The sequence below is a fragment of the Hypanus sabinus genome, chromosome 9 (assembly GCF_030144855.1).
Source record: "Hypanus sabinus isolate sHypSab1 chromosome 9, sHypSab1.hap1, whole genome shotgun sequence".
Taxonomy (NCBI): domain Eukaryota; kingdom Metazoa; phylum Chordata; class Chondrichthyes; order Myliobatiformes; family Dasyatidae; genus Hypanus; species Hypanus sabinus.
Window position 1 is genome coordinate 128,622,967 of NC_082714.1, and position 17,949 is coordinate 128,640,915.

The window sequence follows — 17,949 nt, forward strand, 5'->3', positions numbered from 1 at the left end:
CACAATTTAGAGAGCACAAATGCATTGCACTTACTGTAATCCCGTGTCGGATCTTGGTGCTTTTGTTATCCAGAGGTTCGCCAAAAGTCAGAAACTTGTTCCTTACAACTGTTTTATTAAGTGTTACAAAAACAAAAAAAAAATAATGAAGAGCTGACAGAAAAGACATTATGGTCATCCTCTATAAAAGCTAGCTCCAACTAAAAAAATAACACTGTTCCAGTGGTAAGAATTAAAATAGCCAGATTCAAATGGTGTGAGACCTGCTACAAAAATACAAAGAAACCTCTAGAAAAAAAAATGGAAACAACTGTACCACGAATACTGGAAAATTCATTGCAAAATCAGTATATATTGGTGATTGTATAAAAATAGAAGCTAGTATAGGAAAGTTAAACTACAAGAAAACTATTAGAAAAATAACAGTTGTACACCCTAATCCAACACTTGCTATGTCTATAGTTTTAGATACATCCATCACAAATACTGTAGTTTAAAAAGGGTGTGAATTAAATGCTTAAAACCACACTATAAGTAGTTATTTTGGTGCTTGTTATTTTAGCATTTCTGTATAGTTATCAGTGTCAGTTGAGATTGTGTTTATTTTTATCAGATAATTTTAGCACCAATGTGATTTCTTCTGTTTATTACTTTATCTTATTATATCAAAATTAAAATGCATTAGTATATAAAGATGTAGCAGACTATCAAGAACGCAAGTGGAATATTGACCTTCATTGCCAGAGGGATTGAATTTAAGAGCAGGGTAGTTATGCTGCAGCCGTACAGGTGAGGCCGCATCTGGAGTACAGCGTGTAGTTCTGGTCTGATACTCTGGCTTTAGAGCTGGTTCACCAGGTTGATTCCAGAGATGAGGGGGTTAAACTGTGAGGAGAGATTGAGTCGCCTGGGACTGTACTCACTGTAGTTAAGAAGAATGAGAGGTCTTATAGGGATAGATAAGATTCAAGATTCAAAAACTTTATTGTCATTCTAACCATACATCAGCTCTGCAGGGCAGAATGAGACAGAATTTCCCAGGAGCAGTGCAATCATAACATAACAAACACAACACTAAATAATAAACAACAATAAATAGTAAAACACAACAGCCACATGTCAATTAAAAACAAGTTATAAGTGTCCAGTGCAAGTTAAAAGTTATAAGATAGAGGCAGGAAAATTGTTTCCACTGGTAGGAAAGACTAGAACTAGGGGACATTGCCTCAAGATTCAGGGGAGTAGATTTAGGATGGAGATGAGGAGGAACTGCTTTTCCCAGAGAGTGGTGCCCAGTGAAGCAGTGGCAGCTACCTCAGTAAATCTATTTAAGATGAGGTTGGATAGATTTTTGCATAGTAGGGGAATTAAGGGTTATGGGGAAAAGGCAGATAGGTGGAGATGAGTCCATGGTCAGATCACTTATTCTTATTGAATGATGGAACATGCTCGATGTGCTAGATGGCCTACTCCTGCTCCTATTTCTTATGTTCTAAAATGTAAATGTATATAAAAAAAAGCTTTATGGCTTTTAGTAATGGCATTCTTCTCCCTGTTTAGATTTTCACCTGAGTATATGTCTTCCCTAGGAAAAACAATGAGTAAGTAGCTTTTTTTTTTGTTTTGTTATCCATTCCTATTTACTCACAGATCATTTCATAGGAAAGTTGAGATTCAAGTGCATTAGTGTTCCTTCAGTTACATATGGTGCTTTCTGATTATGGGGAGAAGATTTCCTTCATTGATGGAGATAAGTAACCCAGATTGACTTTTACGTGTAGTAGGTTTATAGTCATTTTTACTAATACTTTACACATAGGTAATGCTTCTAACTATACAGAGATAGCTCTTGTATACATACATTAACTGCTAGTTTTATTTTTCAGACTGTTTTAATCATTACATTCTAGATGTCTAGCTCTCAAAGTACATGATGATGTGTCAGTCCTCAAAACAGAAATTACAGTCTTTCTTTCTCTCATTCTCTAGTCCTGTCTTAATTAGTTAAGTGATCAGTACTAGAATGGAGTATTGCTCTATGGGGAGCATGTCTAAGGAACTCAGAAAAAGTCTGTAGGTTGGGATAGCTTGAAGGTGTGTGTGATGAATTGGAATTGGGGGATGCTGTGGTAGGAAGTAGTCCTGATAATGGGGCCTGTGGGCTTTGTGGCTGGGAAAAAACATATTGCTGAAAAAAAGACTACCTTTTCAATGAAGCAGGCCTTACCTCCTTTCAGATTTTGAAATAACAGGTTAAATGGAAGGCATACAGCTTTTTTAAAAATATATATATATGTAGAAATGTGCAGCCTGCCTTTGATCTCAAGCTTGCATGCAATCTTCCTCTCTATTTGCTTTCTGTATACTGTTACAAACTTTCCTTTGAGTTGAACGATTCATTCTCATATCAGAACATGAATGTTATTTGTTCCTATACAGTTTTATAGAATTGTTTTTCTGTGTATGCTTGTGTTCCCGAACTAACAAAGAAAATATTTTAAAGTGAATCATTATTAACATTGCGAATATAATTGGAAAGCATTAACTTACTTATCAAGACATGTATTTTATCATGTAAATTTGCTCACCATTTTTCACTTCTAGTAAATCTATGTAGAGTGGTGCCAGATGGTTTGTTGGTGTTCTTTCCGTCATATCCAGTTATGGAAAAAAGTCTAGAGTTTTGGAAGGTTAGTCATTAATCCAATATTCTTTCATCATGGTTTGTTTTATTTGAAGGTTTTTCAAAATAAATTTCTGTTGCTTTTAAGTTATTTGACAGGGCTGGTGAATGAATAAGTCAGTTTTTTCCCCCTGTGTAGGTTATTGCCTATTTATCGATTCATTGGGTTATATTACTTCACTTTTTTTTTCCATTTGTTCCATTTGAATATATTTAGAAACATAGAAAACCTACAGCACAATACAGTCCTTTTGGCCCACAAAGTTCTGCTGAACATGTCCCTACCTTAGAAATTTCTAGTTACCCATTGCCCTCTATTTTTCTAAGCTCCATGTACCTACCCAAAAATCTCTTAAAAGACCCTATCGTGTCCACCGCCGTCACCATTTTTGACAACCCATTCCACGCACTCACCACTCTCTGTGTAAAAAATAAATAAATAAATTACCCCTGATATCTCCTCTGTACCTACTCTCAAGCACCTTAAAACTGTGCCCTCTTGTGGCAGCCATTTCAACCCTGGGATAAAGCCTCTGACTATCCACACGATCAATGCCCCTCATCATCTTATACACCTCTATCAGGTGATCTCATCTTCCGTCGCTCCAAGGAGAAAAGGCCAAGTTCACTCAACCTGTTTTCATAAGGCATGCTCCCCAATCCAGACAACATCCTTGTAAATCTCCTCTACACCCTTTCTGTGGTTTCCACATCCTTCCTGTAGTGAGGTGACCAGAACTGCGCACAGTACTCCAAGTGGGGTCTGACCAAGGTCCTATGTAGCTGCAACATTACCTCTCACCTCCTAAATTCAATTCCACAATTGATGAAGGCCAATACACCATATGCCTTCTTAACCACAGAGTCAACCTGCGCAGTTGGTTTGAGCATCCTATGGACTCGGACCTCTAGGTCCCTCTGATCTTTCACACAGCCAATAGTCTTACCATTAATACTATATTCTGCCATCATATTTGTCCTACCAAAATGAACAACGTCACACTTATCTGGATTGTACTCCATCTGCCACTTCTCAGCCCAGTTTTGCATCCTATCAATGTCCCGCTGTAACCTCTGACAGCCCTCCACACTCCCCAACCTTTGTGTCATCAGCAAATCTACTAACCCATTTCTCCACTTCCTCATCCAGGTTATTTATAAAAATTACGAAGAGTAAGGGTCCCAGAACAGATCCCTGAGGCACACCACTGGTCACTGGCCTCCATGCAGAATATAACCTGTCTACAACCACTCTTGCCTTCTGTGGGCAAGCCAGTTCTGGATCCAGAAAGCAATTTCCCCCTGGATCCCATGCCTCTGTACTTTCTCAATAAGCCTTGCATGGGGTACCTTATCAAATGCCTTGCTGAAATCCATATACACTACATCCACTGCTCTTCCTTCATCAATGTCTTTAGTCACATCTTCAAAAAATTCAGTCAGGCTCGTAAAGCACGACCTGCCCTTGACAAAGCCATGCTGACTATTCCGAATCGTATTATACCTCTCCAGATGTTCATAAATTCTGCCTCTCAGGATCTTCTCCATCAACTTACCAACCACTGAAGTAAGACTCACTGGTCTATAGTTTCCTGGGCTCTCTCTACTCCCTTTCTTGAATTGTGAGAAGGGGATGGCATTTTTGCAATAGACAAGGTGGGAAGAGGAATAGTCCAGGTAACTGTGAGAGTCCATAGGCTTATAATAGATATCAGTAGATAAGCTGTCTCCAGAGATGGAGACAGAAAGATCAAGAAAGGGGAGGGAGGTGTTGGAAATGGACCAGGTAAACTTGAGGACAGGGTGAAAGTTGGAGGCAAAGTTAATGAAATCAACGAGCTCAGCATGCGTGCAGGAAGCAGCGCCAATGCAGTCGTCGATGTAACAAAGGAAAAGAGGAGGTCAAATTTACCTGGTCCATTTCCGATACCTCTCTCCCCTTTCTTGATCTTTCTGTCTCCATCTCTGAAGACTGCTTATCTGCTGATAACTACTATAAGCTTACTGACTCTCACAGCTACCTGAACTATTCCTCTTCCCACCCTGTCTCTTGCAAAAATGCCATCCCTTTCGCGCAATTCCTCCGTCTCTGCCGCATCTGCTTTCAGGATGAGGCTTTTCATTCCAGGACAAAGGAGATGTCCTTTTTTTAAACAAAGGGGCTTCCCTTCCTTCACCATCAACTCTGCTCTCAAACGCATCTCTCCCATTTCACGTACATCTGCTCTCACCCCATCTGCCTGCCAACCCACTCGGGATAGGATTCCCCTTGTCGTCACCTACCACCCCATCAGCCTCTGGGTCCAACGTATAATTCTCCGTAACTTCTGCCACCTGCAACGGGATCCCACCACCAAGCACATTTTTTCCCTCCGCCCCCCCACCCCGCTTTCCGTAGGGATTGCTCCCTACGCGACTCCCTTGACCATTCGTCCCCCCACATCCCTTCCCACCGATCTCCCTCCTGGCATCTATCCTTGTAAGTGGAACAAGTGCTACACCTGCCCTAACACATCCTCCCTCACCACCATTCAGGGCCCCAGACAGTCCTTCCAGGTGAGGCGACACTGCACCTGTGAGTCGGCTGGTGTGGTATACTGTCTCTGGTACTCCTGGTGTGGCCTTTTACATAGTGGTGAGACCCGACGCAGACTGGGAGACTGTTTCGCTGAACACCTACGTTCGGTCTGCCAGAGAAAGCAGGATCTCCCAGTGGCCATACATTTTAATTTCACGTCCCATTCCCATTCTGATATGTCTATCCATGACCTCCTCTACTGTCAAGATGAAACCACACTCAGGTTGGAGGAACAACACATTATATTCCATATGGGTAGCCTCCAACCTGATGGCATGAACATTGTTTTCTCTAACTTTTGTTAATGCCCCTCCTCTCCTTCTTACCCCATCCCTGATATATTCCCCCCCCCCCTTTGTTTTCTTTCTCTGTCCATCACTCTTTGTCTGTTCTCCATCTCCCTCTGGTGCTCCTCTCCTCTTGTCTTTCTCCCTAGGCCTCTCGTCACATGATCCTTTCCCTTCTCCAGCTCTGTATCCCTTTTGCTAATCACCTTTCCAGCTCTTAGCTTCACTCCATCTCCTCTCATTTTAGATTTCCCCCTCCTCCTCCTCCTCCTACTTTCAAATCTCTTACTATCTTTTCTTTCAGTTAGTCCTGACGAAGGGTCTCGCTCCAAAACATCAACAGTGCTTCTTCCTATAGATGCTGCCTGGCCTGCTGCGTTCCACCAGCATTTTGTGTGTATTGCATGAAGTACCTCTGCTATTTCCTCCGTTTCCATACACACTTTCCCACTGCCACACTTGATACGTCCTATTCTTTCACGTCTTATCCTATTGCTCTTCACATACCTATAGAATGCCTTGGGGTTTTCCTTAATCCTGCCTGCCAAGGCCTTCTCATGGCCCCTTCTGGCTCGCCTAATGTCCTTCTTAAGCTCCTTCCTGTTAGCCTTATACTCTTCTAGATCTCTAACATTACCTATTTCTCTGAACCTTTCGTAAGCTTTTGTACCCCACAGTTCCTGTACCCTACCATAACTTCCCTGTCTCATTGGAACGTACCTGTGCAGAACTCCACACAAATATCCCCTGAATATTTGCCACATTTCTTCTGTACCTTTCCCTGAGAACATCTGTTCCTAATTTAAGCTTCCAAGTTCCTGCCTGATAGCCTCATAATTCCCCTTACTCTAATTAAACTCTTTTCTAACTTGTCTGTTCTCTCCAATGCTATTGTAAAAGACAAGAATTATGATCACTATCTCCAAAATGCTCTCCCACTGAGAGATCTGACACCTGACCAGGTTAATTTTCCAATACCAAATCAAATACAGTCTCTCGTCTTGTAGGCTTATCTACATATTGTGTCAAGAAACGTTCCTGAATGCACCTCACAAACTCCATCACATCTAAACCACTTGCTCTAGGGAGATGCCAATCGATATTTGGGAAATTAAAATCTCCCACCATAACTCTGTTATTAATACACTTTTCCAGGATCTGTTTCCCTATCAGCTCCTCGATATCCCTGTTACTATTGGGCAGCCTATAAAAAACCACCCAGTAGAGTTATTGACCTCTTCCTGTTCCTAACTTCCATCCACAGAGACTCCTTAGACAATCCCTCCATGACGTTCACCTTTTCTGCAGCCGTGACACTGTCTCTGATCAACAGTACCACGCCCCCACCTCTTTTGCCACCCTCCCTGTCCTTCCTGAAACATTTAAAACCCGGCACTTGAAGTAAACATTCCTGTCCCTGAGTCATCCAAGACTCTGTAATGGCCACCACATCATAGCTCCAAGTACTGATCCACGCTCTACGCTCATCTGCTTTGTTCACAATACTCCTTGTGTTAAAATAGACGCATCTCAAACCCTTGGTCTGAGCGCATCCCTTCTCTATCAGCTGCCTATCCTCCATCACACACTGTCTCCAAGCTTTCTCTATTTATGAGCCAACTGCCTCTTCCCCAGTCTCTTCAATTCAGTTCCCACTCCAACAATTCTACTTTGAACTCTCCCCAGTAGCCTTAGCAAACCTCCCCACTAGAATATTGGTCCCCCTGGGATTGAGTGCAACCTGTCCTTTTTGTACAGGTCACACCTACCACAAAAGAGGTCCCAATGATCCAGAAATCTGAATCCCTGCCCCTTGCTCCAATCCCTCAGCCACGCATTTATCCTCCACCTCATTCTATTCCTATACTCACTGCAACATGGCACAGGCAGTAATCCCAAGATTACTATCTTTTTGGTCCTGCTTCTCAACTTCCTTCCTAGCTCCCTGTAGTCTGTTTTCAGGACCTCTTCCCTTTTCCTACCTACGTCATTGGTACCAATATGTACCACGAGCTCCGGCTGTTCTCCCTCCCACCGCAGGATATCTTGGATGCGATCTGAAACATCCCGGACCCTGGTGCTTGGGAGGCAAACTACCATCCGAGTTGCTTTCCTGTGTCCACAGAAACGCCTGTCTGACCCCCTAATTATAGTCCCCTATCACTGCTGCCATCCTCTTCCTTTCCCTACCCTCCTGAGTCACAGGGCCAGACTCTGTGCCAGAGGCACGGGCACTGTTGCTTCCCCCAGTTAGTCTGTCCCTCCCAGCAGTACTCAAACAGGAGTACTTATTGTTCAAATAAAGAAATGAAGTAGGGTGAAGAACTTAACACATTCAGCTTGAATAATAATTTTAAGTTATAATTACTCTGTGTTTAGATAACTTGTTTGAAACATGTTCAGCAAGACTTCTGTCCATTCTGCTTAGAGAGTGCATGGCACTTACTTTAAACTTATTTATGCATCACAAAAGTTTTTATCACTGATTTATCAAAAGTCTTTAAGAGTCAGATTCATTTTACACTATTCTGTCTAACAGGAAGAGGGAATTTCCAATAAAATAGATGAGATCAAGCCTATCTTTGTGGAAGTAAAGGGCAAAGGATTATTCACAGAGGTTTGATAAATTTTACTCATTTTCACTGGTTTATGAATTTACTTTTTATGTTTCTATTAACTTAATGAAAATTAAAGCCCTTGACATTCACAACCTGCTCCTAGTTAATGGAAAATCTATTTCAGGTTATGGATGCATACTATGATAAAGTAAATAATCCAAAGTCAAATGGGGCTTGTTTCTGTGCAGTGTGCAGAGGAAAGGTGAGCAAACAAGATTCATTGGCTTCTGTAAAATCAAGTTACTGTCTGATTTGTCAATTAATTTGAGATAATGTAGCATTTATTAAATGCAAAATTTAATCATAATGTTTCATGTTTGTAATAAAGGGTAATTGCTGTCCCTAATCTTGATATTAATGTTTAGAATGTTTAGAACATTAGGAATGGGGGGGGGGGGGGGGTCGAACATTCCCGGTGGCTTTAGTATTCAACAGGGTCATGGCTGATCTCTTACTTCAACCATCTTTATTTGGTGCCCTTTCTCAATATCCAGAAATTTATTGACTTCTGTTTTGCATGTAATCAATGATTAAGGCTCCATTACATTTTGGGGTAGAGATATCTGAAGATTCATTACTCTGTTGCAGATAAGCAATTGTCTTAATTTCAGCCAGTCCCTTATTTTAAGATTATATCCTCCAGTGTTCTGAGTTGTTTAGTCAGGGCAAGTATTATCCTCATCTACAGCTCCAGGAAGAATTTTGTGCATTTCAATGAGGTCATCTATCATTCTTCTAAGCTCCTTAATAGAGGCCTCACCTACTTCATATCTCCTCTACTGACAAACCAACCATCCCAGGAATCAATCAAAAATACCCTCTTTTCTCAGAAAAGGAGAGCATAGTCCTTTCATGAAGTATTACCAAGAACCCATACAATTGCAAGTAAGACAAGTTTACTCTTGTATTCAAAGTATTCTACAACTTGGTAATTGCTTAATATACTTGTAAATGTTAAATTCACCAGTTAAAATACTGTCAGCATATACAAGCACAATTAATGTGCAGGAATAGCAAATTCTTTTCTGTCATTGTATTTTGTACATTATCCTACCAAGTATTAAAGGCATTGAGGGAGAAAGGAAAAACCAACACAAGCTGTTAGATAAAGTAATTGAAGTGTTTTCCAGGAAGGGTATCAAAAAGATAATTAGACAAGTTCAAAGCAAATTTATTAACAAAGTATATCTATGTCACCATATACAACCCTGAAACTTGTTTTCTTGTTGAGATACACAGTAAATCCAAGAATCAATCAGTGAAGACTGCACCCAGCAGGATAAACAAACAACCAATGTGCAAAAGACAGCAAATGGTGGAAATACAAAAGAAAAAAAAGAAATAATATTAAGTGAATAAGCAATAAATGTCAAGAACATGAGATAAAGAGTCATTATTGGGCAAGTGTAGTTATCACCCTGGCTCGAGAGCCTGAAGGTTGAGGGGTAACAACTGTTCTTGAATGTGGTGGTGTGAGCCCTCAGGCTCCTGCACCACCTTCCCAATGGCAGCAGTGAGAAGAGAGCATGGCTTGGGTGATGGGGGTCCTTGATGATGGATGTTGCTCTCCTGCAATAGCTCTCCATGTAGATGTTTCCTGATGGTAGATAGGGCTTTACACATGATGGACCAGGAACTATTCACTGTTTCCTATAGGATTTTCCATTCAAAGGCATTAGTGTTTCCATACCAGGCAACAATACAGCAGTCAGTATACTCTGCACCACACATCTAAGGAAGTTTGTCAAAGTTTTAATGTCATGTCAAATCTTTGCAAATTTATGAGGAAGTAGAGCTACTGCCGTACTTTCTTCATAATTGCATTTGTGTGCTGAGTTCCCACAGTGATACAGAACAGCCATAAATGTTTGTCATTGCCCTTCACTCTGGGACAAGTCTGTTTGGGTTTGGATTTTCATAAGTAAACTACACTACATTATTAAAGCCATTGTGTCATCATTACTAACTCAACCTGGTGGTTATTTATCTTTGGCATTTGAAATAATTCCTGTACATTAAATATTTACCACTTGTTAACTGAAGCCCATTTAGATCTCATTCATTTAAATGGATTTTTTCATAATTGTGCTAGGCCCAGAAATGATTCTGGGAAATATTAACACAGAAGAATTTAAAGTTGCTCACCCTCTCCACCTGTGATCCCCTGATGAGAACTAGCTCGTGAACCTCCGATTGAGCCTACTCAGAGAAAGACAATATTAGATTGATTATTGTGTAATAAGCCGTATCTTATTAGGGAGCTTAATGTAAAGGAACCCTCAGGAGACAGTGATCATAATATGATTGAATTCATACTGCACCTTGAGAGGGAAAAGCATCAGTTACATGAATCAGTATCACGATGGAATAAAGGGAATTGCAGAGGCATGAGCTTGCAGAGCTTACCCAAGTGCATTTGAGGAAGATACTGGTGGGGATGACGGGAGTGCAAAGGTGGCTGAAGTTTCCAGGAATAGTCCAGAAGTCACAGCATAGGTATGTCCCAAGAAGTTATTTGCAAACGATATGGGTAGGCAACTGTGGCTGACAAGGGAAGTTAAGGACTGCATAAAAGCCAAGGAAGGAGCATATAAGGTAGCAAAAGTGAGTTGAAAGTTGGATGATTGGGAAGCTTTTAAATCAAACAAAAGACAACTAAAAAAGCAATAATAAGGGAAAACATGAAATATGAGGGAAAACTAGCCAATAATTTAAAGTAGGAAAATTGGAGCAGATTTAAGTCGCAGGATTTGGTATGTTTCATCATCAGCCTCTTGAAGCACTGTCACAGTGGATCTATGTGGTACTAGATAATAGTTGTTGAGGCAAGTTACCACCTTCCTGGGCACAGGTATAATTGAAGCAGTTGAGTATCTCAAACTGCTGAAGCATGAAGTTAAAGATATCTTGAATATTCCAGCCAGTTGAACGGCACTCCAGAGGCAAAATCTTGTATTCTGTCTGGGTAGCCTCTAACCTGATTTCTCTAACTTCAGGTAATTTTCTCCATCCCCCTCCCTCTTCTTCCATTGCCCACCCTACCTCTTCCCTTACTACTTCTCTTCTGATCTGCCTATAACCTTTCCCTGGTGCCCTCCTCTTTTTCTTTCTCCCATGGTCCACTCTCCTCTCCTATCAGATTCCTCCTCCTTCATCCTTTTAGTTTGTGCACCTATCGCTTTTCAGCTTCTCACTACCCACCCCACCTATCACCACCACTCAACTGGGTTCACCTATCACCTTCTAGCATGTACTCCTTACCCTTCTTCCACCTTCTTATTCTGGCATTTTCCCCCATCCTCTTCCATTCCTGATAAAGGCTCTCAGCCCAAAATGTCCACTTCCATAGCTGCTGCCTCACCTGCTGAATTCCTCCAGTATTTTCTGTGTGTTAATCTGGAATTTTCAGCATCTGCAGAATCTCTTGTGTTTACTTCTTCCCCCAAGCCTCTTTGTTAATAGTCTAGTAATTATTCTGCTGCACGTCTGCAGTAACCACCATTCTTGGAATTTAATTGATTGAAACTTGGCATCAGTGTTCTGGAGTTAAAGATGCACATCTAATTTAATGAGTAAATTATTCTGCCACAGAAAATTGCCTTTCTGGCTTATAGTGATTTTTGGAATTATTTCAGCTAGAAGATAACTCATAAAGGCAGAAAATGCTGCAAGTTCTCAACTGGTCAAGCAGCATCCATCTGTTCATAGAGAAGTGGAGTCAATATTTCATCAGAACTGGAAAAACAAAAACAAACGTTTTAAAATGCAGGGGGAGCAGTGGACATCAGTTAAAGGAATGCCTGAAATAGGGTGCAGACCAAAGTTATGAAGATGCTAAGTACAGGAAATTGCATCAGCAATGGATAGTAATGTAATCCATACTACAGAAAAAGTTTCTGCATTTTTAGCAAAAATATATCTAGCAAAATAAGGTGTATTTGTGCAAAATTTAGCAGGTGTATGTGAATGAAAAGAAAATTAGCATTCCCTCCTTTTCAAGTATATTGAGCTCCTGTCTACATGGTGGGATTATGTCCTTTGATTCAACATATCTCCTTGAAAAGAATTAGGACAATTTGAACAGAATTAATTAAAATAGATATCAATTTTGTGAAAAAAGATACTTCTACCATTTAATTTCCTCTGTATTGTATAAATACCTTTGCCTTCTTTAGGCCAGTGAAGGTTTGGATTTTGCTGACATGAATGGGCGAGGTGTGATTATCACTGGTTTGCCATTTCCTCCACGAATGGATCCAAGAGTAATACTGAAGATGCAATTCCTTGATGAAATGAGAAGAAATTGCATTGGAGGTGTTCAGGTATTGAACAGACAAAGCATAAAGCAGCTTAATGAGCCAGTCCTTTAACAGCATCTGATTCATAGACCTATGTACCGTAGATTCCGGACTACAGAGCGCACCTGATTAAAAGCCGCACGCTCTAATTTTAGAAAGAAAATTAATTTTGTACTTGTACAGGCCGCACCGGATTTTAAGCCGCAGGTGTCCCACGTTGTAATATGAGATATTTACACAGAAAGATATTACACGTGAGGATTTTTTAACTTTTAATTAAATCTGTATGGTAACATAAACCAATACATATTGCAAATGCTTTTTTTCGAACAGTGCCTGTAACACAGCTACTTTTAAATATACATACGTATCGGTAACACACAAATTACGTTGCGTATACTTTTTTACTGAACAGTGCACGAACAACATTCCAATATCTCCTAACGACCGGTAAAAAAAATATATATATACTGCAGCCTACCAGGAAAAGTTATTGATCGCCTTCTTCATCTTCCTCCTGCGCACTAAAACCATCAAAGTCCTCTTCTTCAGTGTCCGAATTGAACAACCTCAGGATCTCATCACTCACTTCAGTCTCTTCGTTGTCGCTCTCACTTGAGCGCACTCGGTCCTCTTCATCACGCAGCAGTCCAGCCTTTCGAAACCCGTTGGTGATGGTGGATGTTGTGACATGGCTCCAGGCATTTAGGATCCACTGGCAGACTTGAGTTAAAGATGCTCTTTGCATGCGTCCTGTTTTGGTAAAGGATTTCCCACCGCTCGTCATCCAAGCCTCCCACTCAACGCGCAGCGCCGTTTTTTTCTGTGAAAAAATCCCCCTGGTCGCTTGGCGTAGCACTTTGTCAGCCAATCCTTCATTAGACTCTCCATCATCCAACTTTTCTTATTGACTTTCACCATGATTTCTTTTGGGAATTTTTCCTTTGGCATTGTCAGCCACTTAAAAATCACCATCGGTGGAAGCTTTAGTCCGGATGCTGTGCAGCTCAGAACACAAGTAAAATGCGTTCTTTCATGGCCACTTGTTTTCAGTGTGATGGACGAGTCACCTTTTTTATTAACAGTCTGAGTGAGAGGCAGGTCAAATGTCAAAGGTACTTCATCCATATTTATGATATCATCTGGCCCGATGGAATTCTCCGCTATCTTTGAGTGAATGTGCGGAAGTTAGCAAGTTTTTCCTCGTGGTCGGGAGGGAGCTGCTGACACAGAGTCGTGCGTACCCTGACGGACAGGCCTTTTCCTCTCATAAATCTAAAACACCACGATGGCCCACCTCTAAAATCTTCGATTTTCATTTTGGTGGCGATTGCTTTAGCCTTCAGTCTGATCTGCACGGTGGAAACACCACGGCCGCGTGCTCTCTGTGTGTTAACCCAGTCTTCAAGAAAGTTTTCAAGTTCGGGCCATCTGCTATGATTACCTCTGAAAGCTTTTGTCGTCTTTTTGCATTGACTCAGTTCTTCACACTGGCGTCTCCACCGTCTCACCATCGATTCATTTATGCCAAGATTATGTGCAGCAGCTCCATTTCCTTCTTCAACCGCCAGATTGATTGCCTTTAACTTAAAAGCAGCATCATATGCTTTTCTTCGAGTGTTTTCCATGTTGATGAGGGTGAGTACAAATGACTGATTTACAATAATTTAATTGTGAAAGTGCACTTGATTTATCGTACAATTTCATTGGACCTCTGTGAACTACTCATAAATTTTATTGGTCTACTGTTACGAGGCAAAATGTTTTTGGCGGCATGAAAAAAAAACATGCATTAGCCGCACTGTAGTATAGGCCGCAGTGTTGCCGCAGTGTTCAAAGCGTTGGAAAAAAGTAGCGGCTTATAGTCCGGAATTTACGGTACTTAGTACTTGCTATTTGATGGTTATCGATTTATTAACACTATATGAAGTTCAAATTATACTGTCCAGGTATGAAAAGTAAACTTCTCGGTAACTGTGTATAGATAAGGTCAAAATATTCCATCTCTGTGAGAGGATACCTGGTTTTGCTTTTCAGGAAGTTAATTTTGCTTTTTAGGTTATTACACAAATCATATTGCTTCTATTTGATAGGTCTGTCTGTCAATAGTGTTCACAACAAATTAAGTTTTATTGCATTGGCAATGTTATTCATTTAATTCACAGTTTTATGGCATGTTTGTTTTTAAGTATTTGTCTGGACAAGAATGGTACAGGCAGCAAGCTTCACGTGCTGTCAATCAAGCTATTGGAAGGGTAATTCGCCACCGAAATGACTATGGAGCCATTTTTCTTTGTGATCACAGGTGTGTAAATGAATCAAGTAAAATCTTATTCCAATGCAACAAGAAATGATAAAAGTTAGTGCCAGAATTAACTTACAATATCATCACAAATGTAACTTTACTACCAACATTTTTTTTAACTTACTAAATTCTAGTATGCCATACGATTTACCATTTAAATCAGAGGTGTCAGATTCATTTTAGGTCACGGGCCAGATTGGGCAAAATGCGATTTCACACATGCCAGATCATTTGTGCACGCGAGAACGCACATGCACGTGCTCCCACAGCTGTCGTTGCCTTGGTTTTTTCAACCTGCTCTCATGTGTCTCAGTCTCTGCTATAACTACAAAGTGTTTCACTTTACAAATTTCGTTTCTTATGAAGAAGATTGCCTAGCAAGCATTATTTTTAAGTTTGGTATTAACTTACAGTCGTAGGCTACAAGAAAGTTGTGTTGAGAGAGAGAAAAAAACGATGCTATTTTGGCTAAGATTGTTTTGGGAGCTACACCCTTTCCTTAATAAACCATTTGAAATCGAACATTAGCAGACACAAATGTAGACCTAACAAAACAAATTGTAAATGTAGGCTACACAACTGCACCTAATTTTTTATTAGCAATCAGAGTCAGACAATGAACACAGTTAGCCTTTACTTTTATTGAACTGATCACATTTACAATAATAAAATAGTCAGAAAATTAATGAATCATAATATTATGACACTCAATATTTCAGAATGCATTTTGCTTACGTGTCGCTGTGCATCGAACAGTGTCACTCATTTTTTCACTCGCTGCTTCCAAACACCTAACATCTCTTGGCTTTAACCAACCTGTCAACATCAGGGACCAGGTTCTGGGCGGTTGTGATTTTCATAATGTCATTTAGATGTCTGTGTGTCAGCTGTGAGCGCGGTTTGGATTTGTTAATGTTCATTATGGAGAATGATGATACGTTGTCCTGATCATGCAAAGGATCTTTGAAGCAAAGTCTGTCATCTTGGGGTACATCAGTCCCAGCTATCGATAGAATGAGTCCAGACCCACAGTCTCAAATTTATATTTCAAAGCCGAGTTACACTGAATTTCGATTAGTTCCATTTGGAGTTCCTCCAGCACATCTGATGCTGCATTGATGGCAAACGGCGAGCAAAATAGTGAGAATTCCTTCTTGAGCTGAGTGAGGACTTGGAAACGATTCTGAAACTCACTTTTCCGCCATGATATTTTATCCTTGTACCTGTCCATGTTGTCATTATTCCCATGAGCAACACGCACAGACTGCAAAGAGGGGAAATGAGCTGGGTTGCTCCGGGATAGCTGCATATGCCACAAGCCTAATTTGATTTGAAAGACACGAATGCTGTCGTAGTATTCCCTAACAAGTTGGTTGCAGCCTTACATGTTAACATTAAGCACATTTAAGTGCTCTGTTATATCCACCAAAAATGCAAGATCGTGAAGCCAGTCTGGGTCATCCAACTCTGCCACTGGCTTCTCTTTCTAGTTCATGAATAGTCCAATTTCTGCACGTAATTGAAGAAAACGTTTGAGCACAACCCCTCTGCTCAACCAGCGGAGCTCAGTGTGGTAAGGTAGGCCGTGTCCAATACTACTTTCAGACAATAGAGTGTCAAATTGCCGATGGTTGAGTTCCTTGCCTCTAATAAAATTAACAGTTTTGATTACTACATCCATGATATTGTCCATTTTCAGGCTCCTGCTACATAATGTCTCTTGGTGTATAATACAATGAAAATAGAATTCCTGCTCTGGATTCTCTGTTTGAACTTTCTCTCTGAGTTTCGCAACAACACCTGCCTTTTTCCTGACCATGGACTGTGCGCCATTGTTCCCACGCTGACAGCGTGACTCCAGTCAACCCCCAGTCTGTCCAAGGCCTTGAAGAGGCTGGAGAAGACGTCATTTGCTGTTGTGGTAGTTGTCATGGGCACCATCTCCACAAACTCCTCAGTGATGGTCAAAGATGCATCAACACCACAAATAAATATTCCCAATTGAGCTACATCAGTCACTTCGGTGCTCTCATCAATTACAATAGAGAAGACAATAAATGACTTCACTTTGTCTTTTAGTTGACTATTCAAATCTCCTGCAAGGTCTCCGGTTCTCTCTGCCACAGTATTTCTTGACAAGCTGATATTACCAAAAGCCTATCTCTTTTCAGGGCACACCAGCTCAGCCACCGTCAGCATGCCTGCTTTGATGAATTTCCCCTCTGAGTATGGCTTCGACGTAGCAGCTATTTTGTTGGCAATAGTATAGCTGGCCTTGACAGCTCCATCATGAGTCTGTCAACTTTTGGTGAACACTGATTGCTGTTTTCTCAGAGCTGTTTCAAGCTCATTTACCTTCTGCGTTCTGAGTTGTCCTGCGTTCTTGTCATATTTTTCTCCTTGTGACATGGTGTTGTTCGATATCGTACTCTTTTGCCACAGCCACTTGTTGCAAGCATATCAGACACACAGGTTTGCCGTTGACCTCACAGAAGTAAAAAAACATCTTTCCAATTATCATTGAATATCCGACCTTCGATGTCAATTTTTCTTGGAAAGCATTTTGAACCACAGCAGCAAACAATCATAGCCTTGCTACAAGTGTTACATACCTGAGTAATCTGTGTGTTTATACTGTGTCTGATGACGTTGTGGTCTTCAGTGCAGAGTGGTAGGTACTTATGCACGGCGGGTGATTAACTGCCACCTATTGTACGGCTGCTGTACTGATACATTATAAATGGTTGTGAATATACTTTTTCCCCCCAAATCATCCGGCAGGTTGGATTGGACCCCTTTGCAGGCCGGTAGTTTGACACCCCTGATTTAAATAGTAAGAACAAACTAGTAGTGAAAACCTACTACATGGTAAATGACATTAAATTCTGTATTTCCCCCAACTTGGAGGCATATAATGTTTCTATACAGTACTATGCAAAGGTCTTAATGCATCTACATATAGCTAGAGTGCCTAAGGCTTTAACACGCTACTGACATGGAGCAGAGATTGAGTTTGTAAATCTGATGGGAGCATTGGATGTTCAGGAAAGGTAAGGGTGGAGCACCACCAGAGTGATGTGTAACAGGTGGCAGCAAAAGAGTGCCAAGAACAAGGGGTGAAGCAGGTGCAGACACACCCAGCTCACACCAGGCAAGGTCATTTAATTTCTAACAATTGTT

The 17,949-nt window shown here is 40.8% G+C and overlaps 1 protein-coding gene across 7 annotated transcripts in view; it reads left to right on the forward strand.

Annotated features, from left to right (window-relative positions):
- The window catches only part of rtel1 (regulator of telomere elongation helicase 1), a 194,472-nt gene that overhangs the window by 58,568 nt on the left and 117,955 nt on the right, over positions 1-17,949 (forward strand). For all 7 annotated transcript variants that reach the window (XR_009514082.1, XM_059980542.1, XM_059980540.1 and 4 more), the window contains 6 exons: positions 1,561-1,601; positions 2,605-2,690; positions 8,088-8,165; positions 8,291-8,368; positions 12,342-12,488; positions 14,654-14,769. Coding sequence is in view for 6 of the 7 variants with exons in the window: in XM_059980542.1 (XP_059836525.1) it covers positions 1,561-1,601; positions 2,605-2,690; positions 8,088-8,165; positions 8,291-8,368; positions 12,342-12,488; positions 14,654-14,769 (546 nt within the window). In the remaining variant the exon portion in view is untranslated. The remainder of the gene's footprint in view (positions 1-1,560; positions 1,602-2,604; positions 2,691-8,087; positions 8,166-8,290; positions 8,369-12,341; positions 12,489-14,653; positions 14,770-17,949) is intronic.